Source organism: Blastomyces dermatitidis (genome assembly GCF_000003525.1).
Source record: "Blastomyces dermatitidis ER-3 genomic scaffold supercont1.3, whole genome shotgun sequence".
In the NCBI taxonomy this organism is placed as follows: domain Eukaryota; kingdom Fungi; phylum Ascomycota; class Eurotiomycetes; order Onygenales; family Ajellomycetaceae; genus Blastomyces; species Blastomyces dermatitidis.
In genome coordinates this window covers 6,453,113-6,474,541 of record NW_025544776.1, presented here as the reverse complement: position 1 = coordinate 6,474,541, position 21,429 = coordinate 6,453,113, and the positions used below count along the sequence as shown (strand labels likewise).

The window sequence follows — 21,429 nt, the reverse complement described above, 5'->3', positions numbered from 1 at the left end:
GCGATGCTGACAATTAACTAGTTAAGTTACGTTACGCAGTAACTAATTGCAACCTCAGTTAACGTAGTTAAATGTATACGGAGCCATAGACACCCCCCTCCCCCCAGCATTTCAGTATTATAACCTCATCTTTATTCCATTTGTCTCCTCCTTATTATCTTCCTACAGGGAGTCCGCCCCGGGAGAAGGTATCGCCCAAACGAACAGAAACATCCTCCCCTATGCCACATTCTGAAATACCAGCCCCAAGCTCTTGGAAGAGCCATTTCCCGAACGGGGATTTATGGGTTTTCGGCTATGGGTTTGTAAAGATTTTTTTCTTTTGTATATATGCCGTCGGATTATTATACCTAGATTGTGGTTTTATTTTATTTTTATTTTTATTTTTATTACTCCCTTTCGGCTACCTTTCGTCCAACCGCAGATTTTTTTGACCGCTATCTTTTAGGAGTCTAATCTGGAAGCCACCGCCACATTATGGTATGTTAAATATTCTTTTTATATACCGTGAAGATTCACAGAGGGATCTACACCACCGTTGGGGACAAGAGTCTCTTTTTTTACAAAGCCTCATCTCATGGGTTATCAGATCCTTGATACCGATACTTCGACTGCGGGGAACATCCTCACCGTACACCGTACACCCTAAACTATAAAAAATTGTATCTAGTAAAGCCTCTACTAACCGTTTACGTAGATCAAAGATTGCTCGGATACATAGAAGGCTATGTTCGACGGTTCTGGCAGGTATGTCTTTCGATTTATTTAGAAAATGGATGATCTACCTACGACGTGGTGTTATTTGAACTCTTCATGAGGTATATGTAGACGAGAGACGGGAAGCTGATATTCCTCTTTGGTGTTCTTTTTTTTACTATTTGAAGGCGAGGTATGGCTACATATTTACTTTTGTTTAACGGACCTGATGAGAAAGGCCTTCATACCTGATACCCGGGGCTTTTTGCTCCTTTATATGACGCACTCGTGCCAAAGCTAGGGTGCCAATATCACTAACTTTCATATTTTTCATGAAAACAAACAGCGGAGACCACAGAGGAACCCGTGAATCACCCGGGCGGGTTGTCACTGTAATCGAACAATCATTCTGGGAAACACTATCAGACCCGGTTAGCACTTCTAAAGAACGACCCATCATCCCCCTAACAAGCAAACCCCCACCATATATGACCGAACCCCCCTTTTTCTAACAATCAACAACAGCAACGTGATGTCCAATCAAACAACTCCAAACCCTCTACCGTCTGGGGCGCAGCCTATCACATCCCGGCCTCCCACGCAGAGGAAGTCCACGCCTACCTAGACGATAGGGAAATAGACGGCTACACCGTCCACTTCACCCCTTTCCACCCAGCACCATCATCCACCACCACCACCACCACCACCACTAACAACAATAACACCACCATCACTTCACCAACCTCCCCCATAACATGCATGGTCTACATCGGCCTGCCCACAAATGCCCAATTCCTCCGCAACCCCACAGACCGCGACCCGGCCAACGTCGCGCGTGTCATCAGCCAGAGCTGCGGGCAGAGCGGGGAGAATCGTGAGTATTTGTACCTGTTGGAGAAAGCGTTGGAAGGGCCTGAGTTTGCTGGCGGGCTGGACGGGAATGGGGATGGGGACGGGGTTGGAAGGGTTGTAGATAGCCATATTGCCGATTTGGCAAGGAGGGTGAGGGCTATTGAGGGGAGGGAGATTAGTGAGGCGGATCGGAGGAAGAGTGAGATTGTGCTGGAACATTTGCCGGGGCCGGAGATGCGGGAGGGAGAGAAGGTGGAGCGGATGGAGGAGTTTGAGGGTGGGGATGTGGGGGCGGAATAGGGAGGAAATGGGTCGGGGTTTTGAGAGTTGTGGCCCATGTTTTATGGGGATAGAACTGAGTGCGGGTTTGGTTATAGAATTAGAGCTTCTAGATGTTCCGGAATTTTTTGTGTCGTGCGGTTCGCTGCGGTATGGTATGGTGAGGTGAAGTACTATAAGCAGTGGCAATGGGCGAATAGACCATGGCGCGAACAAACCTCTTGACCTTTCCCGTCCGCCCAATTTACCCGTGATCGTCTGAACATTTCTGTCATCTGCTCTGTCAAATCCCAAGCGGTGTATCGCTGGGAAGAGCTTCCCATACACCAATCTCTCATACGTTCCACTACATTATACTCACATCCATGAATATCGGTGGCCTGTGATACCATACCTGTAAACCTTATGCGCACAGTAGGATGGGCATGGAAATATGTAAGCTTGAAAGGAAAGCGTGAAAAGGAAAAGAAAGGCAAGAGTAGTAAATGGACAAAGGAAAGGAGGTAGGAGGGAGCTTTTGCCAGTCCGTCGGTCCGCGAAGAAAAACATCATAGCTTTGCATAACTAGCATTTAAAAGGAAAAGGAGGAGGCTAGCTAGGATCCAATAGAGGACAAAATAGAACAGGGAAAGAAACAGGACCGGAAACAGGATAAAGTGTAGACACATCTCATTCCTTCGCTATTCAATTTTTCTTTTTTCTCCAGTTGATCAAATTTCGTCACTTTCGATTTCAGTTCCGTCTCTTAGACAAAAAAGGCAGGGGAGAAATTACGCAATAAACAAGGACAAAACGATACAAATTTAGCAACGTGGATGAAGCAGCAAGGAATTCATGCGTGTTCAGGGGTAGAATCAGTCAAGCAGGAGGGGAGGATCAGAGTTAAACCGTAGAACGCGTTAGGTTGTGGTTAAGGTCAGAAATAGAGGAAACAGTGCTCTTAGAGACGGTTGGGCTAGAAAAAGAAAATAATAAGGGCAAGGGATTAGCTAGCTAGTCGTTGAGGAGCGGAGATAGTAGTAGAGTAGGGGATGAAACCTGATAAAACGCACGAGACAGCAATAGCGATACGGACAAAAGCAAAAAATGAATCAATTAAACCCTCAAAAAATATGAAGTCCACCGCCAGGGACTGATAGTTGGCATTATGGTTCAGAAATATAACAAACCAGGAGCTGCAAAATGAGTCTGGAGGCTTTTTTTTTTAGATAGAAACTACAGCACAAGTGGGAATCGTTGGGATGCAATGTGGAAGGTCGAAGTCGTGTATCGCCGCGTAAAGGGTACAAGAAAATGGAAGGGGAAAAAAATCATTTCGATGCCAATTACATGGTATAGAGCGGGATGAAAGAGCCTGAAGATATAATTAAAATAGATGAATAATGAATCGAGGGGTACATGTTCCATAATATCCCGATTTTCTTTTAATCGTTCTGATCGTGGCTCGTTGATTGCTGTCTCATGTTCTCATAGTTCTTTGTATCGTCGACACCTTGGTGAAACTGATGTGCAGAGATCGGGGCTTCGTGAGAGGTACTTCGGGGTATAAAAGGGGTTTGACGTTAGCTTGGGAAAAATTGCTGTCTCCGACCGTGTGCGCTTAATCGTAATTATCTAGGCCCAAGCACTTCACTGGCCCTGGCCGCCGCCATACGTATGTTGCTGGTGATTATCCCAACCTGTAGGGAGGCAAGTCAGTCAAGTGGATTGGGTCAGAAGGACCATGTAAACAGGAGTAATTTGTGAACTGATTCTAATCTAGGTGCTTAGCTTACCGCCTCCGCCAGCTTGGCGATCACCATATCCTCCACCTCCGCCTATATTGATTCGTGTTAGATATTTATCAAAAATATTGTACAAACCGCAGGCGAAAGGAGAGAACTATTTACCATAGCCGCTACCGCCGCGGTAGCCGCCTCCACCACCGCCGCCATTGAAGCGGTTGTACTGGCCACGCCCATGGAAGCCGTCATTGCGCTGGGTAGAACGGTCAGAGGCTTTGTCGACTCGGATGACACGGCCATCGAACCTGGTCGGGTCAATCTCAACGATGTTCACCGGTAACGAATAAATTAAAACGCCGGGACTATATCCCCGACGTTTCCAGAATGGCTCCAACGTACTCCTGGTTGTTCATTGCGTTCATCGCGGTGTCCGCCTCAGTGTCACTAGCGAAGCGGACGAAACCGAATCCACGACTGCGGTTTGTGTCGCGGTCCTTGACAACAGTCTACAGCGAGTAATCAAAAATTAATGAGCGACTTGGACGACATTAATTACGCAAAGAAAGTAGGAAGAGAGATCTTGTCTCTTTAGGAATAAACTAACCGCTTCCTCAATAGTACCATACTTCTCAAACCCTACGCGCAAGGTCTCGTCGGTTGTATGCCATGCAAGGCCACTGCATTGCCAGATGCTGTGTTAGTTACATCTTCGCTAGTTTAACGAGAGCGAGAAAATATATATATATATATATTAACGGACCCAACAAAAAGCTTCGACATTCTGGCGTTTTAAAGCAAAAGCTAAAGCTGTGCTCGTGAAGAACCGAGTTTTCTGGGGTTATGGGGCTCTAAAGGGCGGCACAAAATGGTCAAGGTCAGCCAGTCGGTCTAATTCAAGACAAATAGAACAAAGGCGTCCAAAGTGACAATTTTAAGCGATGGTGGGGAAAAAAAAAAAAAATCAAAAATCAAAAAGGAAAAGAAAAAGAAAAAGAAAAAGAAAAAGAAAAAGAAAAAGAAAAAGAAAAAGAAAAAGAAAAAGAAAAAGAAAAAGAAAAAGAAAAAGAAAAAGAAAAAGAAAAAGAAAAAGGAAAAGGAAAAGGAAAAGGAAAAAAAAGAGCAGGGATGAATAGCGCCCCCCGATGTCTTCGTTATTGGTAGGTAGGGTTACAGACGGGATTCATGGGTGAGGAGCTCACAACAGCAGAGGATAATGAAAATTACTTAAGTCAACGACTGCGGAGATTGAAGGAAATCAGACAACACAGTATAGCTATACGAAGAGTAGCGGCAAGAGCATGGTTGGTAGAGTAGAAGAGTAGACACACATTAAACAAGGACGATAGCAGGATGGGCTACTCTACTACATTGGAGAAGAACGACAAAACGAAAAAGCAAAGAAAGATAGAGAGTTAAAGGAAATAGAGAATTCCAACGTTTTGGCTTGGACTAAGAAGTCGATCAGATCACGACGGAGAGTCGAGACCGCGGTAGGAGGGAGATAGGATGGATGGGGGTGGTGGGGGACTGAGTGTGAAATAGAACGAGATAAACGAGACAAGAAGGGTCTGCGAACTTCAGGGCTTGCTGCGAAGGCCCAAGGGGGGAAGAGATGAAGTGAAAGGACGACGGGAGGGAGGGGGAGGGTTTGATGAGGATGGAGGATGGAGGATGGAGGATGGAGGATGAAAAGAAGAAGAAGAAGAAGAAGAAGAAGAAGAAGAAGAGAAAGGATGGAGGGAGGGAGGAAGGAAGGGGAAGGAGGCTCAACCCGTCAAGTCAGCAACGAGGGAATGGAGGGAATGGTAAGTGGTGATGACACTGATGAGTCCAACAACAACAACTTCAACACTTCCACTCACCCAAACCCGCTTCTGGCCACTTTCTCCCTGACGTACGTATTCGCATTATTATGAGAGATTATTATTATTATTATTATTATTATTGTGCCATTATGGTTAGTTATTATTCCTCCAGCCGCTAGTTGTCTGTGCGATGCGCACCAACACAAGCGAAAATCCAGTCTGAGCTCTCCTTAAACGTTCTTCCTTTCTCCGAGAGAACACGAGCAAAATCAATAATACACGCCCAGCAGCAGCGGAAGCACCGACTGTCCGTGCCATTCCAGAATTAAAAGACTCGCAGAGATGCAGACCCATTATTATCTATCTGACCATCCAAGAGGGAGGCCAAAGCGAGTCAGCAGTTGGTGTCTCGAGCAGTAACTATCTCGCCTCAGCTTTCTCTCCGGCAGCATAAGGCCAACCCCTGGAGGTTTGTACAGTACGTACTGTACTCCGTACATAGCTTGGACAGTCGAAGGTTATAAAGGTGTCCATTCGCAGCACTGGCCACTACCAAGGCACTAAAATGGGGCTGCCTATGCATATTGTTGGGCCGGGCTTTCTGGTTCCCGTCGTTTCATCAGAAGCTGCATCATGTATTCAAGAGAAGCCTAGAAGCGGGGAGTTCAAAAAAAGTTAGCGTGATGCAAGACCAATTCCATCTATGGTCGAAGGCGTGCTCGCAACCAAGCAAGCTCGCGGAAACCTCGAATTCTTGGACTCTGGTAGTACAAAGACCCCCGTTTGGCCAGGGACAGGGTCTGCAAGAAGAGGGGCAGCGTCGCCGTGTGGCCCCTCTTGATGGGTCAGAGAGGACAGCCAGACCCATGGGTTGGACACTTGCCGGCTCCACGGATTGACTGGACTGAGTTTAAACAGTAACTAGTAGTTACTCCCCAAGAACCCGGTCACAAACTTGCCAGCTCCAACCAGTCATCGGCTACGCAGCGAAATAGGTCTAGGCGCGTGATTTCGCTGCAGGTTGCAGTTAGGCCTCAGCCATGCCACGCCCCTCCTGTTGTCGTTTCAAGCAAATCGCCATTTTTCTCGCCCCTCCTCCTTGGAAGCAGAGACATCGACCATCATCATCATCGATAGAACCATAGCTTTTGTTCTAAAGGTCGAAGTTTTAGTTTTATTAATAATCGTCGGAACACACCTAAACGCACGCCGACTACTTTCTCCAAGAACAGGCAGGCTCCGACGGAAGGGGATCCGCCCACTTCACTACGTCCATTGATTTAACAATTTTGCGCTGATTCGGGTGGTCTCAGTCACAAAAGCATTGGCTGCAGTTCCTCGCTTCCTTCAAGTCTGTTATTCGTCGTAGAATTTTCCTCTTGGGATGCTCCTTCGCACATGCAGCATGTAGTACATACATGTACCATTTCTTATTTGAGCCTAGGGTCTTGTCCTTATTCACCCGCAAGGTTGCGTTTTCACCCAATCCCAAAGCCGATTCCGGGCTCGTTCGTTTCGCATATCGGAGATGCAGCTTTTGAACAGCTCAACTTTTCCTCCAAAGGGACTAGATCCCGGGACACTTTCAGCGCAGTTCCCACCCGAAAAAGCTCGAGAAACATAGTTGGTGGCGGTTAAGAATACCCGAAACCAGGATATCTGGATCTGAGCTGCACGATGATCTGGCCAATGGATGGAGTAAGGGATTTTAAAATATGCATGGGAGATTAACTTTTATCATCCATATGGACTGCGTCCCAATCTTCGCTTCGGTTTCCTAGGGGAAGAACGAAAAAATATTGTATCAGTACATGCAATATATACCTCGATATTGTCGCCGTTTCAACAATGGCAACATTCCTTTTGATAGGCTTGACCAACTTCCTCTCTTGGAAACCCACTTTGCAATGCCTGTGACGCTTGATAGGGGGTTTGGAGATACAATTACCGCAGAGTGTCCTATGTTGACGTCGACCCTTCAGCTCCCCAGTTGCAATGAGATGGGTTATTTGTTGTTGGAGCGTCTATCTCTTCCACCTTTTAAGCTATGGGGGTTTCTCGAGACACCCCCAGTTTTGTTTGCTACCCGTTTGGTTGACTCTTGGTGAAACTAAGGACGAGAAAATAACCCAGAATGTCGTCCAGATGAAAGGAAACAGAGGGTGAAGATGGTGCCTTCCATCTCACTGGCGTCTGGCAGGCTCGTAGGCATATTGCACCATGGCACTTACGACGGAGGGGCGCACTTGCCATCTTACGACTTGAGGAAGGTGCGGTTGGACTACGCAAAACATGCTCTTGGTGTCCAGACAAATAAGAAGAACTATTCTATTTACCTCTACGAAGCATCTTCTCTTCTACCTTTCTTTTTGTGACGCTGCTCTCCTCTTCGTCTCAGACCCGAGCCAGCCCTATTCCGGTCTATTCCATGCGCCCATTTGTGGGAAGATGGATGTTACTTCGAAGATGGATAACGTAATTTACCACTGGCTTTCAAAGGTTGACTCGAGACACGGTTCCCCCGGTCGTCCAAAGTCTTCTTTCACCCGACGGATGGACCCTTTAGACACGAATCGAATCGGCGAGCTATGCGAGACGCGCAGCAAGGGAAATGAACGAGGTCATGGTACAGAACCCATAGTCAAAATTAGCCACGCTCCTCAGATAGACCATAACGGGTCTTTGCCCCTTTCAGGCGACCGACATCTCATAGCGACAATGAACGATAGCAGAGAAGTCTCAGATTCTATTCCAGGAATGCAAACCTGGAATGGCACCATGTCCGATGCACACGCAAGAGTTCATGACGATGGCAAACCTCGTACAGGTGCCACAGAAAAAAAGGCCGGTCTACAGGGCAATACTTCACAGACTCACGTTACTCCTAACCATGATTTGAAAAATTCTAATCCGCTGCTGTCAAATGTCATATCCAGAGGTTCCTATGACCGTCGCCCGAGATACAAAACTCGACCGGATCGGTATGTACTCAAGGATACACACCCCTCGGCAACACCCTCAGGCTCTGGGACTAAAGCCCGGAAGTCATCACAAATTGATAATGTCGTTGAGAATTTATCCAAGAGTACAAGATATCCTTCTTTCCTACCGACTTCTACTGGGGCTAGCCAACCCCCTGGAACGTCCACTGCTGGCAAAGCAGCATCCGTGACTGCTGTAACCCATAGACCCTCTGTATCTTTGGGTAGTTCTGCAGATAATGAAAAGGAAAAAGTTCATAAAGTGAGGAAGCGGAGGAAGGAAAATAGGCTCGAACATAAGTTTAGAGCACCAAACATTACTCAAGACCGCCTCAGCGTGAGTAGTCCTATCTCTTGACATGTGTACTTTCTTCCTTTCTCTGTTCATTTAATCTATTTTCATTTCATTTCATTTTCATTTTCTCATTTTTTCAATTTTTTCTTGCTAATATTCAGCTCTTAGTTACCAGTGAATCATGGAGTGGGATTTCTTAGTAGAGCGCGAGGAGGCCATAGAGGAAGTACGGGTATCTCTTGTAACTAACCCATCCTATGCTAACCATAACAAAATCTAGTACCTGACCTCAGCTTTTCAGAGATGGGATTCCTTACCAATGTTGGTAAGCGTTCAAGTGAAAAGGACCCAACCAGACCCAACTGTGCGAAGCGGGTAAAGAAAGACGAGGACCAAGGGCGAATATCTCGATATTTTTCAAAACAAACAGCAGAACCCTTAATCCAGGAATGCTATTCGACTGAGCGAAGCGCTCCCCAGGCTTTGACACGTCAACATAATTCTCTCCCATTACATCCAGAGGTTGTTGCGAACGGCTCAGCCGGCACTGAACCCCCAGCCCCATTCGTCGCAGGTTCCGTCCTGCCAAAAGCAGGTGCAAGGCTTCTTAGTGAGGCCAGTCTGAACCCATCTAGACCTACCTCTAACCCTCTCCTAAGGCAAGCCAACCCGCCGAGACATTGGCTGCCTCAAGATGTATCTCGAATGCTTGATAGCAGACGTGCGATGTTGGTGGCGACGAAAACCGCGCGCAATATTGCCATGCTTGACCAATGTAGAAAGGCAGTGCAACATGCAGCTCAGATGGTGAGCCATGAAGACAGGGTTCGAATCGACGCAGAAGTCAAAAAAGACTACCCGATTGCCAAGCTGGTGTCAGGGTTTTCGCTCCAGCAGACGAAGCGAGCGATAGAAAAAGTGATAAGAGGTGAAAATCAGGTCTTAGCTGAAATCTGCACTCTGTTTGACTCTGATTCGGAAAACACGGATTTCAATGATGCATTCGAAGAAGCGCAAGGTGCTGGCTCTGCCAACGGACCAGCAAGTTCAGCTCCAGGTCTTCATCCCAGTGGGTCTTTAGCCACCCATCCCACATCTAATACTTTCCAAAGGCGACCCTCTTCTCCTGGGATAAAGGGTTCTCCGAAAGCCCATCGAAATACAGCTTCAAGCTCTGACCTCAGCCAATACCAGCCGAGTGCTAATGAATGCAATCCCACTTTTCCGGCTTCACACATATTAACTTCAGACGCTATCACCATTAGCCAACCTCATGTTCAAGCCTTGCCAGGAGACAATGAGCGCGTGTCTCAGCAAGAGGGAACTTTTGGATCCGTCCAATTGTCAGTACCGGTTCTCGATTCAACTCACGAGCTAACGGCAAAAAGAATGGCGAATCCTTCCCAATGTCAATTTGGCCAAAATATGAACGACGACATTTCTGTAATGGGCCCTTCCGTCAGCATTGGCCTCAGTAATATCCACCCATCCAATAACTATGGTTCTGAGAGCAATCAGGCGTGGCACTTAGAAGTCAATACAGGAAAACCACAGCCCGTATTTCTACAGAATGCAACAAAACCGGGCCAACCATACAAACCAGAAATTGAACCATCTACAAACGATACTCTCCACGGTTTAGTAGACGCGGCAGGTTCCATGGTCAGCAGTGCTCAGTGTCCCAGCCCCATGCGAGCTGAAAGCATCCGAAACCGCCTTGTCTCACAAGGACCATATGCAACTCGGCCACTCTGCTATATTGGGCCAATGGTTTCAGCAAATCCATTGACAGTAAATGCAGAAGGACCTTCTTACAGTGTGACCCGGTATACCGAACAAGCTAATAGCCAACACTTGTCTACTAACCATTCGCCCTGCGTTAATCGCGGTGATCGACCTACAACACCGGCATTAAGTCTACGAAGCGGGCTCTCTAATATCCAAAGCTGCGATACCGGCTGGGTATCCGAAAGTCACCCAGCAAAACTTATTGAACATTATCTTCGATTTGACCCGATTAATATTCAACACCGTCATCGGGAGCCCGACTTGCTCCATGCTACAGCCGGTTCTCCGACTGTAGGACGTACATCAACTGCGTCCAGATCTAGCAGGACCGTTCCTTCAACCACGTCTTGGTACAATAAGCAAACCATGCCTTGGACTGCATCAAGCGCAGCCCAAAATACACAACCAATTTTGAATTTGCACCCGGATTTTGTTCATCGGGATTTATTTCCTAAATCATATGAATTTTGCTCAGCCCCTCTCCCACCGAGTTCTCTCCCCTTTTCATATCCCAATAAGCTTCATTGAATACTTCTTGATCTTTCTCGCCTCTTGGGCTACCTTCAGAGGTGCCTTGGGGACGTAAATCATTGTGTTCTATTGTATGACGAGCTTGGTTCCTTCTTTACTCCAGGTTGTTTCTACCCTTAATCAATTATCCGAAGTATCACTTTTACAACTCCTCTCCTCTTTTTCTAAAACTTCATAAAGGGAGATGTCTGCCCGCCCCGAACATACCCATGAGTCTAGAGGTATTCTGCTAGCACAGTCGTCGCTTGTTGCTCCAGTGGATATTATATCGATGGTAATTAGCAAATTCCATTTAGTATACACGAATAAACTTTGCAAACGCTGCTCTTGTAATTTTGTGAATCTTTGCTGCTGGGAAGATTCGTCTCCAGTATCTCTAGGCTCCTAGGAAATTCAGTCATTTGGCGACATTAGCCACCGAGTGCCTCAATCTAAATGGGAAGTTTACGGCGAAGGTAGACAGATCCTTTGCAACGCACGTCAGCAGTTTATTGTTCCTCGCTTCATTTAGCAGAGTAGGTTGCATCTATCACGTCAAGCCTGAGTAAGAGATCCGGCCCAATATGTCTTCATTCTTCATTGGACGATAGTGGGTTGGAGGGGGGGGGGAATCCGTAGCACTAGTTTTCAATGAGACGCACGCACTATATTGATTGCCCTATATTACTGCAGTGGGGCATTAATAGTCAGCGGTTTTGCGGAAACTGGAGAGCAAATCAATCTCGTCAAGAAGACAGATGGGAGAGAACCAACGGCAAGAATTTGGCATCCAAATTAATCTGCATAGTTATATGTGTGGGAAGTGGCCGGAGTGGTTAGCCGGAATGGGCAATTAAACGAATGGGGTTCGTATTCTCTCTCTCAACTTCCCGCTTTTCCGTGGCCTGTATTTTGTTTTAATTTATTTGTATTTGTGTTTTTATGTTGTTGGCTGTTGAGGAAAGGAAGCTCTTGAAACAACGCAATGCTGCAAAGACGCAGATAGGAACAGGTTGATGCGCGACGGGTGGGGGAGGAGCAGGCGTTAATCGAAGTTTTGTCTTAAGGGGGGGTGAGGCAGCATGCTGTTGTTGTACAGAACATATACGATGATTCTTGAGTGCAGATTGAATTATCTAGTGCGCAGCGACCGTATGTATACGTAGGATGGAAATTTATATGCTAAACCACCCATGGATTCTTCTTGTTTCCCCCTTTTTGAGATCCATGGATGGGTCCCGAGATCTGCTTGTTCAGTTTTGGAGGGAGTAACTAAAGTTATGTCACGTGCCATCCCCATGTGGATCCGAGCAACGGACAGACCCACAACGCGAGCAACCTTAAAGCTAATCTTGAATCAACAATACGAAGTATATATACCAAAAAATATGCCTGGATATTTGCAGTATGATATGACTGGGAATCACACTGACACCGCATGCCCTCTTTTCACAGGTGAGGCTGCTCGACATAGGAACCATGGATCATTTGAAGGCTTAGCACTGGCCGCTTCGCTTCTTGATATCTTCTGGGTATACCGAGCATGTTTGGGCTAGTTAGCTGAATGGTTACCCTAGCACTATCTGGGCTCACAAATGAACACTTAATGTCTAAAGTATAATACCTATCGAAAAATCTACGGATAACGACCTTGAAGTCAAGTCTAGTGAATAAAGAGACATGGCGGGGAATTACACCGAGAACGGTGAGCTCCAGAGGCGTTTAAATGTACACGGTCGGCCAGCCCATCATCTCATAGATCAAAAGCGCGCAAGCTAATGGCATCTTGTCGCCCAGGAGGATACAGGTAACAACGGCCAATTTGGTCCATCAAAATCTAGTCCAGTTATACTTTACCTATTGATGGGGTGGTTAGATCCTCTCTCGAGAGCATTGCTCTACCTACTCAATACATGCTTACAACTCGAATGTTCGAAGGTGGGCTGGACCCCTTCAGCTCGATAAGGGAAAGCTAGGGAAACATCTAAACATCAGTCAATGGCCCAACGAGCCCGCTTGCAGCAGAGCTGAACCCAAGAGATCACGCCGCAAGGAACCATGGGTGGTCCAGTCCGATAGATTCCCCTTGAAGCATGCACTAAGCGTTGTTATGCAAGTCTTAGATGGACCAGGCAACAAAAACAAAATAATAATATCCTCGGTGGTATTTGCTGGAAAAGCCGCGATGAGCGATTTATATGGAATTATGAAATACTTTTAAGAGAGCTCTCTGTTGATTTTTCGCGAGCATAGATCGTGGCCAGAACAATCGAATTGCTTCACAGGGCGGGTTTGTTTTAGGCCAACATCGTGGCCATGCAGGCAGCCAAGTCGTATCACTTGCATCACTTGCAAAACACAAAAGTGCGCCTGTCTTGGCGTAATATGGACAGAGCGGGATGAGTCGAGCGATGTCTCCATGTTCTAGAGCAGGAATTTGCTGGTCGCAACTGCTCTCTAAGTGTTGATGATGTTCCGGTGCTAGATAATTTAGGTTAGGTGAGGACGCAGCAATTTAGAAGCTGACAAGTCGATCGCAATGTTGCACAAAGAGCCCTGATTTGTTTTGATCAACGGATCTGGAAGCGGGAGCGCGTTGCCTTTAGCTTCACCTCTCATATTTGACGTGCCGAGCCGGTGTCAACCAAGGGCTTTGATCTCCGTTTTATGTTAAACTGTGGTCTAGAACATGGCTGTCATCGAATCCCGTTATTCTCACCATTTATTTGTCCCCCAAAGAGATTGATTATTCCCTCGGAGACACATTACCTATTATTCTCGAAATGTGGAAAACCAAATTCCCTCTAACTTAAGAATTGGCTTCAAGCATAGAGAGTATTTTGTATGGAATAATAATAGGGAAACAAAGGTTAAACTGGCTCGCAAGGCAACCTGGGAAGAAACGTTTAGCGAGCTTCAATACATAACTAGTTACCACACAAAGAACATTATGAAAGAACTAGCAGGAAGAACTCAAACAACCAAGAGTACCGACTAAAAACTGATCAAGTAGCAAGGACATAACAAGCTACCATGAGTAAAGCCTTTGAGCAAAAGCAGTAGTCAATTGTTTTCATGCTAGGCTTAAAGGAGTTTTGACGAATGACAGACGGACAAGTTCCAGACTGATCACAGAAGAAAGGTTGAGGCTTTGCGTTGGCGGTCCACGGTTGATCACGAAGACTTTCAGCTGTAAGAATTTGGGTGCCTCTCATAGTGATGAACATTCTCTGGTGCGGGGTCCAACTACCTTACCTTTTTGGCTTCAAACGAGTCATCAAAGCGGCGCAGACGGTAAAGGAAATGACCGACTATGGGTGACAAGATAATCACTTGCATGATGAGTTAACCTTATCAAGCGCAGAGCAAAAGAAATCAAAATCCCGGGTTTGCCGACCTGTATGGAACGCCCATCAGCAGGAACGGGCTGGGTGCCGTGGCTGTCAGCGAATAGAAATCACAACGGCGACCAAAGGCTTGAGATCTGGCTGTTTCTCCACCTCGATGACCCCCTTTCTTGCGGTCAACCTGAAAATCATCATCCCTGGCCTGTTGAGGGCCCAGATTCGAGAACTGGTGGAAATGAGGACACGATGAAGAACCATGCAGGCGGCGGCACCCTGAAAAAGGCGTTGCTCCACCCACCCCCTTCCCCCCTTGCGCTTGACATCCTGACTGGGCGCAGCCTTCATTCGCCAAACATTAGCTCCTGAAAAGCCAGCGTGGCGAGTGTTTTCCATGACTCCATAACCAGAGCCATCCCATTATCGAACGATATCAAACGAGCACAATCAATTCTGAAGCCGTCCCCGCCGGTCAAAAGACAAGAGCCCAGGTATATGTACTCGTACGCCTGGCTACCTTTAATATACTGTTCATACAAGTACAGTACATATAAAATTGTTCGCGGGTAGATCTGCGGCCCGTGGATGCACAGTTTTAGGCCCTCTCTTGGCTCCAGGTCTCGCCCAAGACCCTGCTCGTTGCCAAATGGAAAATAACAGAGCAAGCGTGATAGATGATGGTAATAATGAAAGGACTACCTCTCCAGCGTCTAAATACCAATTGACCCGATCTAGAACATCAGGTCGTTGTCTGAGCAGGAATGGCGCGGCGAAGTCGCTTCACCTTCGCCCTGCTGCTGCTCATTTGTGAGAAGTGAATGGTAAGTGAAAATCAAGTGAAAATATCCAAAACACCCGCAGCATTACCAGAAGTAGCCGGGTATGTTTGTTACACCATGTTGTGGCCATGTTGTGGCCGTTTAAAATGGCTCGGTTCGCAGGGCTAACATGGGTTCGATGCAGTCTAACGCAAGTACATCACAACGCTCCCGATAATTTGGTAGCCATCACGGTATCCTGAGGGAAACAGAGCCAAATGACTGGCAGGGTCCAAGAGAAAATGCCGCTCTTACCTCGCTGTTGGGGTCCACAAAGTTGGGAGACACTTTCAATTCTACAGTGATATGAGGCCTCGAGGTTGGACGGTTGCAATCCCCAGTGCCCTGGCTTCACTATCGTCTTAGCTCTCCTACTCCAAATGTTTGCCAACGTGGGTAGCAGGATGATATTGTGGAATTCGGTGTATGGGCTCCATGTCTTCAATGCCCGGATGCCTTAGGGACTACTCCGTACAATCTGTGGGCTTCTGACGCCTGCACTATTTTCACCCCTTCATATATCTAAAACCGGAGCCAACCTGTCTACTCGTAAGAAACACAACCGGACAATTAAGTTCGGAAAACAGTTTACAACAGCAATTTTTGCCATACCTACGTCGCTATCTGGAGGGAAGCCTATCAATCACCAAAGAGACAATTTGGGGTGGACCAACCACCATAGAATGGCTATCCGATAATCAAGTTTCGCAGGAGGCGCCACGGGCTTACATTTCTTAAACAACTAGTGTCCTGTTATATCCTTCAAAAGCCTGCATCGGCGATGGTTATTTCATGACTGGGGTCTAGCTTTGTGATCGAATTTCACCAAGCTCTCCCGTCCCGAATCTCCACTGACAAACTGCAGCAGATGCATGCAAGCCCGACTACGAAAATCGTCGATAAACTAAGTGACAATCATAACTCCTCGAGGCAACGGATTATCTCCAAGTCTAGTAGTGAATTTGTTTACCTAGTCACGATAATCCATGCATTACATGACTGAACGAAGCTGATTTGCATCTATTGTTTAGGATCTGTGGACCTAGCTACATGGACAACGTAGTAGCGATACTGTACCAGATGTACATGTACATGTACAATGTACAGTACGTTTTGAGCCACGGAATCTAGGCCTTAGTCTACTAGCTTCTAGATTGCGGGATTCACCCGATCACTTGGTCCGTTTCTCCAGAGCATGAGTATGTGGACTTGCCTTTGCGATCGTTTCATATTTCCCAATTTGCCGTCCCGATATCGACCTGACATGGAGCCTTGATCCAACCGATCTCCCTCAGAATCGTTGAACATACGAGACCCCAAAAGCAATAGTGCTTGACAGATTGTACTTGAAAATACGCCCTTCATATCCGCTAACCTATGGCCCGCGTCCTCGGTCATTTCTTTTTTGTTCTGGTCAGACATAGTTGTGAAAACTTTCACAGGCTTGCTTGTACCTTAAGCAGAGTCTTCAAAGAATCCGTGACTTATTTCAAACCCACCTATCATGGTAGAAGCTTTACCCTTCAATCACGGAGGAACTCTCGAAAGGTTCAGCGTGCATAAAAACAACCCCGTCTTCCAATGAAGACTTTTCAAAAAAAGGCTGGATCCTCGTAAGGTCCTTTACATGATAAATGGGTCAGTATGGCTGGCAGCTAGACATCCCGCACATGGGGAATTGAGGGCTGCCTCGTCGAACGAGCCAGTTAACTAGAGGGTGACTACCTCCCCGAGCTACAGATCATCAGTTTGCCCCATTCTACTTCCGTTGTACATGTACATACTTTTCAAAACTCCTTATTCAACGACCCCGTAACGGATTACGCTGATATATCGAATCCTGCCATCATCATTTGCATGTTCTTCCTGCTACACTCAGACCTCAGCCACTAACTATCCTTTGCCTAGTTATCCTAGCGGTATCATTTCAAATTCCATTCTAGATCGGAGCAGGGAGTGGTTTTAAAGCCTGACATCAACCCGCCCCGTTATTAAATATTCACTCCTAAATTTGTTTCGTCTTTGGCTTCCTTCCAATTTCATTGCTTCAACTTTTTGATTCCTTGATCCGCATCTCCTTGAGGTTTTGCCATATCCATATAGCTCCAAATCCCACATCGCCAAGTTTGACATCAGTTCCCCTACCAAGATGAGCGAACCTGAGCCACTCAAATTGACGGAGGAGAGGTTGGCGATGCATAACAAGCTATATAAACCGGTATGATTCTATTGAGACACACTTCATATCAAGGCTACTTCCCAACTTTTTCTCAAGAGTCTAGAAACCCACTGTAGGCATGCGAGTCAGCTAGTGGAAATGGAAAGAATGAGCATGGGCTTGCTACCCCTGGACACCGATTCCCTCAACAAAGAGCACTGCTCTACATCATCTCTACCAACTGAGCTGCCATTTTCTCAAACATCGGGCCTTCTCACGGGTTCTTTTGGCTCAACGAACGGGCCACTCAAAAAATCCCCTCTCGAGCATCCGTTAGAACGGCTTTTGACACCTGGTGATCTCAGTGAACCGATCTACTTTGCGAGGCAAGCATTAAAGCAGTACGGATTTGAATATGGGTCACGGGCCTCGGTCGATGCCAGAAAGAAGCTGGGACGTCTCAACTATGAGTCGACAAAGTCGACCGCCAAAGCCGCAGTGACGGATAAGAATGATCGCAGTAATCGGAAAAGTTAAATCTCATGGTTCTCTCTCCCGTTTTAGCACCAGTTTTCAGACGAATCGCACGCTGTAACAGCAAGGTCAGGAAGACCACGCCAAAAAAACAACGATTGTCCCAAAGCACTCGATTTATACAAAATAGAACCTGCCGGAGGACCATACTGTTAAAGGCTTTTTTCGGAATTTTTATCATGCCTTATTCCCCCTTTCCTTCGTTTTGCTCTTCTGCCCTACCTTGGGAGCCTGTTGGGAGCCGCTCAAGGCAACGCACCACTTTCTAAGCCCAGTTAAGAAAAGAAAAAAAAAAATCACTATTTCCTTCTCTCAGCTTCGCTCAGCCCTTGCACTGCGCCACTTAGTTAATACCTTGACTACGCCACATATGGATCTTACTACAATCCCAAATACCCTTTGCCCCACCTTGTATTCTCTCCCAATTGCATTCTTTCCCTTCTGGCTTCTCCAAGTTACAAATGGCTTATACTCCGTACTTCGGTGCTCTCCACCCTTCAATTGTGCCATCCCTATCGTTATTATTTCCTAGAATTTTTGATGAAAAGCACAGCACAGCTCTGCTCTTGAACTCGTACCATCGCTTTCAAAAATTGGCAATTGAAAATGCTTTGACATTCCCTTTCTTTTTACGATTATAGAATTGAATGGCAAGCCTGAGTAAAATCATTATTCTCGCGCGAAGATAGAAGAGTAAGAAAATGGTAAATGTACCTCTACCAGATGAGAATATAATCCGGCCGGGTACTTTACGTCCGCTTTGTCACGATCTATTTAGCTCTCCCGAATGAATCTCAACAAGATATCACAAAAAAGGCCCACAAGAGCAAAATCCTATGCTAGCGTAGCCACTAGTCTATCGAATGCACAATAGAAGCACTTGGTAGTGCCGAGCATTTCCCAAGAAGAAGAAGAAGAAGAAGAAGAAGAAGAAGAAGAAGAAGAAAAAGAAAAAAGAAAAACAACAAACTTTACCTAGGCAGTGGGTCAACTTTGGAAATTACCTACAGACAGCAGCATTCGCCTGTTGTGGTACAGGCAACCCCGGGTTATTGTGCATAGATATGAAGAGTCGTTCACAAAACCACCCTGAGAACTTTCAACGCACGAATAATTGCATTCTCCCAGGTTGCTGCAGGTGGGTGTCCTTTAATCTCTATTGTCATCCGTAATCAGAGATTCTGTGGGTATGTGTTACGATGCCCGAAAATGGGACTGTTCACAAATCATCAGTTTTACTCAGTTCCTCGAGCCATGCTTTAGGGTGATATAGCACTGAGGGCAGGACGACGTACTTCTTAGTCGATAATTTAAAATGGATCTCTCTCCATTGATCTTTCGATCACCATTATACTCCGCTCTGCTGTCTAAAAACCTTAACTCACCGCCGACAATCCATATAGACAAGGCATTTTGTGTATCAGCCCAGCCAAACCACGGTGGCAAAAGGAACACACCAGCCAGCTCTCTGGGGGAAAAGAGAATGACATTTTGGACGTATCATTGGTAACTCTCGTGGGAAACGGCCCGCGATTGAACTTTTCTCGGCTTCATCGTTTTGCTGCGACTTTTTTTTCTTTAATTACGTTGGTTGCCGGGGAAAAAAAGGATGATGTATTTCCTCTTCCCAAGTGAGCTTTCATCTTTCCTTTCGATCATCATAGCTCCTTACTTTTGTTTATTATTGTTTTATTATTGTTTTATCCCTCTTGGTGTCGCTTGCCTTTGTCAACTCCCCAGTGTATTTAAACCGCTTTTGAGTTCATGGGCTGTGCATAAATTTGATTGAAAGGCGGCCAGAAAATCATGAGACTGGCATATCCTGAAAGTAAGAACGGACTCAACTTTTTGATGCGGGGGGGTCAGCCTATCCCGATCGGCCATACGCAGCGCGAGTAAGGGGCCTTTATGAACAGGGATAGCTATAACAATAGGAGCTGCATTCTTCTGTGTAACCCGCCAGACCAAGGGAATGTCTGGGGTTAATTCTGCACCGACTTGAACCCATTGTGTGGTAAATGATACACTCTATTCTTGACCAACACACCAAAAAAAAGCCTTGGGAATCTTCGCAAGGTAGAGAGCACTGTACGGAGTACAAAGCGCCAATATCCCCCCCCTCGACATTTAATATTCTTGCGCCCCGTTGCAACGAATTAGGGTTGGCTAGATCACGTGTAGATGCCGTCATCCGACGATAGTTACCAGCGCCGTAGACGGGACATTCGAAGTAGTAAACGCGATTAATAAAAGGTTGCAATAAACTGCCAGTCGCGGGTGGATTCAGTTGCACTGGCAATAAGGCACAATTTTGATTTTGCCTGGGGTTGTTGGTCATTTACTGCCATCAAGGAGACCCTGAACAAATCACCTCTGGCCCGATTTCAAATTATTTCCCGCTCCCTATCGCGAAAGCTTCCTATCACCATACGCTCCTAGGCAGAATGGTTGAATTTATCGTTTAGCGCCAACTCATGCCACTAGAAGGTCACCATGGTTAGGAAGACATTCCGCTCTTTAGTTTCCCTTCCAGGAGAAACGCGAGTGTTGCTGGATAATACATCACTAACCACAATCTCAACCATCATGGAGACAGACAGTAGGCCATGAACGGAAAAAAGTTTAGCAACTTTTGTAATCCATAGAATCCATGTCTTTGATGGCCCTCTTGCCTATTTGAACACGTCACAATTTCCACACAATTTCCACGGCGTGAGACAGAAAGTGCCAGGGTGCAACAAGCCACACCGCCGACGATCAGCCATTGCGGTGTCGAAAGTTGGTTCGGAAAGTCGCCAATGTTGAAAATGAAGTAACTATAATAAGCGCCCGGGGGTGCGGGGATCTAGGGCTAGTTTCCCAAAAGGTATCGGATTCTAAGTTTTTAGGCACCTTTACATGAACTAACCAAAGCACCAGAACCATCATTTCAGCTGCCGCAATGGACATCTGTTGAAGAGCTCAGTTGAAGCTACGCAGAAACTGCGAACAGTCGCGGCAATTCCCGAGCCATCCTCCCCCACCCCTCGCACTGTTTTTTGACGCCGAGGACGTTTTTCGCGGATGGCTTTTGGCCGATCTACAGCCGGCGCTGGCACCAAGTTCCGTGTTGCAGGTCCCTTGATACATGCCAAAAAGGTACATACATCCTGCCGTCCTATACATGCTGAAAAAGAACTGGTCCTTGGTCCGCCAGTGTGCTCCCAGCCGGTCATCTTGTAGATGGAGCATCTGGAATATGTCAACATGAAGCTGGATTCCAGCAGCAATGCAGCACCTTTTTCACTCTACAACCCCGGTGTCAATGTCACTCTTCTAGGGGCTGTGTTGAGCTCAAGGTCCTGCATGTCATTGGGCGTGGGGATTGGGTGGGGTTCAAAAACTGTTGAAGCCCAACCTCAGATGTGTGCGTTCGACCGTTGACAAAACCATCCCGCACCTGCCATCAAATAGCAAAGGGAGTTTCCGAATCCCCAGTGAGACCACAAGACATCTTTCGCGGTTCGAAGAATAGGTAAAATGACCCCAGTCATAAATAAGTCACTAGACGCAGCAATCCACGAGTCGGTACGTTGTTTTATTCAGCTTCCCTTACTGTCGATATCTCCCCAGGGTCCTGTGCCAGACATCGTCCTTATCAACTCG

The 21,429-nt window shown here is 46.5% G+C and overlaps 5 protein-coding genes across 5 annotated transcripts; 3 read left to right on the top strand and 2 right to left on the bottom strand.

Annotated features, from left to right (window-relative positions):
* The first annotated feature begins 46 nt into the window (after nt 1–46).
* BDCG_03611 (cation transporter ChaC) lies at nt 47–2,505 on the top strand. Its single transcript, XM_045419244.1, has 6 exons — nt 47–301; nt 449–480; nt 698–747; nt 885–889; nt 1,043–1,127; nt 1,222–2,505. Exons 1-6 carry the CDS (start codon nt 222–224, stop codon nt 1,846–1,848), a joined length of 879 nt encoding a protein of 292 aa, XP_045275611.1. The 5' UTR covers nt 47–221; the 3' UTR covers nt 1,849–2,505.
* On the bottom strand, nt 683–6,031 carry BDCG_03610 (glycine-rich RNA-binding protein). The gene is made up of 7 exons (XM_045419243.1): nt 4,988–6,031; nt 4,312–4,399; nt 4,156–4,228; nt 3,951–4,057; nt 3,717–3,856; nt 3,603–3,644; nt 683–3,506 (listed from the first exon to the last, which is right to left on the bottom strand). Exons 2-7 carry the CDS (start codon nt 4,329–4,331, stop codon nt 3,457–3,459), a joined length of 432 nt encoding a protein of 143 aa, XP_045275610.1. The 5' UTR covers nt 4,332–4,399; nt 4,988–6,031; the 3' UTR covers nt 683–3,456.
* Nucleotides 5,874–11,557, top strand: BDCG_03608 (uncharacterized protein). The gene is made up of 3 exons (XM_045419242.1): nt 5,874–8,674; nt 8,801–8,858; nt 8,913–11,557. Exons 1-3 carry the CDS (start codon nt 7,649–7,651, stop codon nt 10,946–10,948), a joined length of 3,120 nt encoding a protein of 1,039 aa, XP_045275609.1. The 5' UTR covers nt 5,874–7,648; the 3' UTR covers nt 10,949–11,557.
* A 2,662-nt stretch (nt 11,558–14,219) lies between these two features.
* BDCG_16761 (uncharacterized protein) lies at nt 14,220–14,670 on the bottom strand (the record flags this gene model as incomplete). The annotated part of the gene is made up of 2 exons (XM_045425955.1): nt 14,220–14,241; nt 14,328–14,670. The coding sequence occupies one exon, from the start codon at nt 14,668–14,670 to the stop codon at nt 14,374–14,376; it is 297 nt and encodes a 98-aa protein (XP_045275608.1). The 3' UTR covers nt 14,220–14,241; nt 14,328–14,373.
* Nucleotides 14,671–15,872: 1,202 nt separating this feature from the next.
* Nucleotides 15,873–19,596, top strand: BDCG_03606 (uncharacterized protein). Its single transcript, XM_045419241.1, has 2 exons — nt 15,873–17,310; nt 17,368–19,596. Exons 1-2 carry the CDS (start codon nt 17,242–17,244, stop codon nt 17,785–17,787), a joined length of 489 nt encoding a protein of 162 aa, XP_045275607.1. The 5' UTR covers nt 15,873–17,241; the 3' UTR covers nt 17,788–19,596.
* Nucleotides 19,597–21,429: the final 1,833 nt, after the last annotated feature.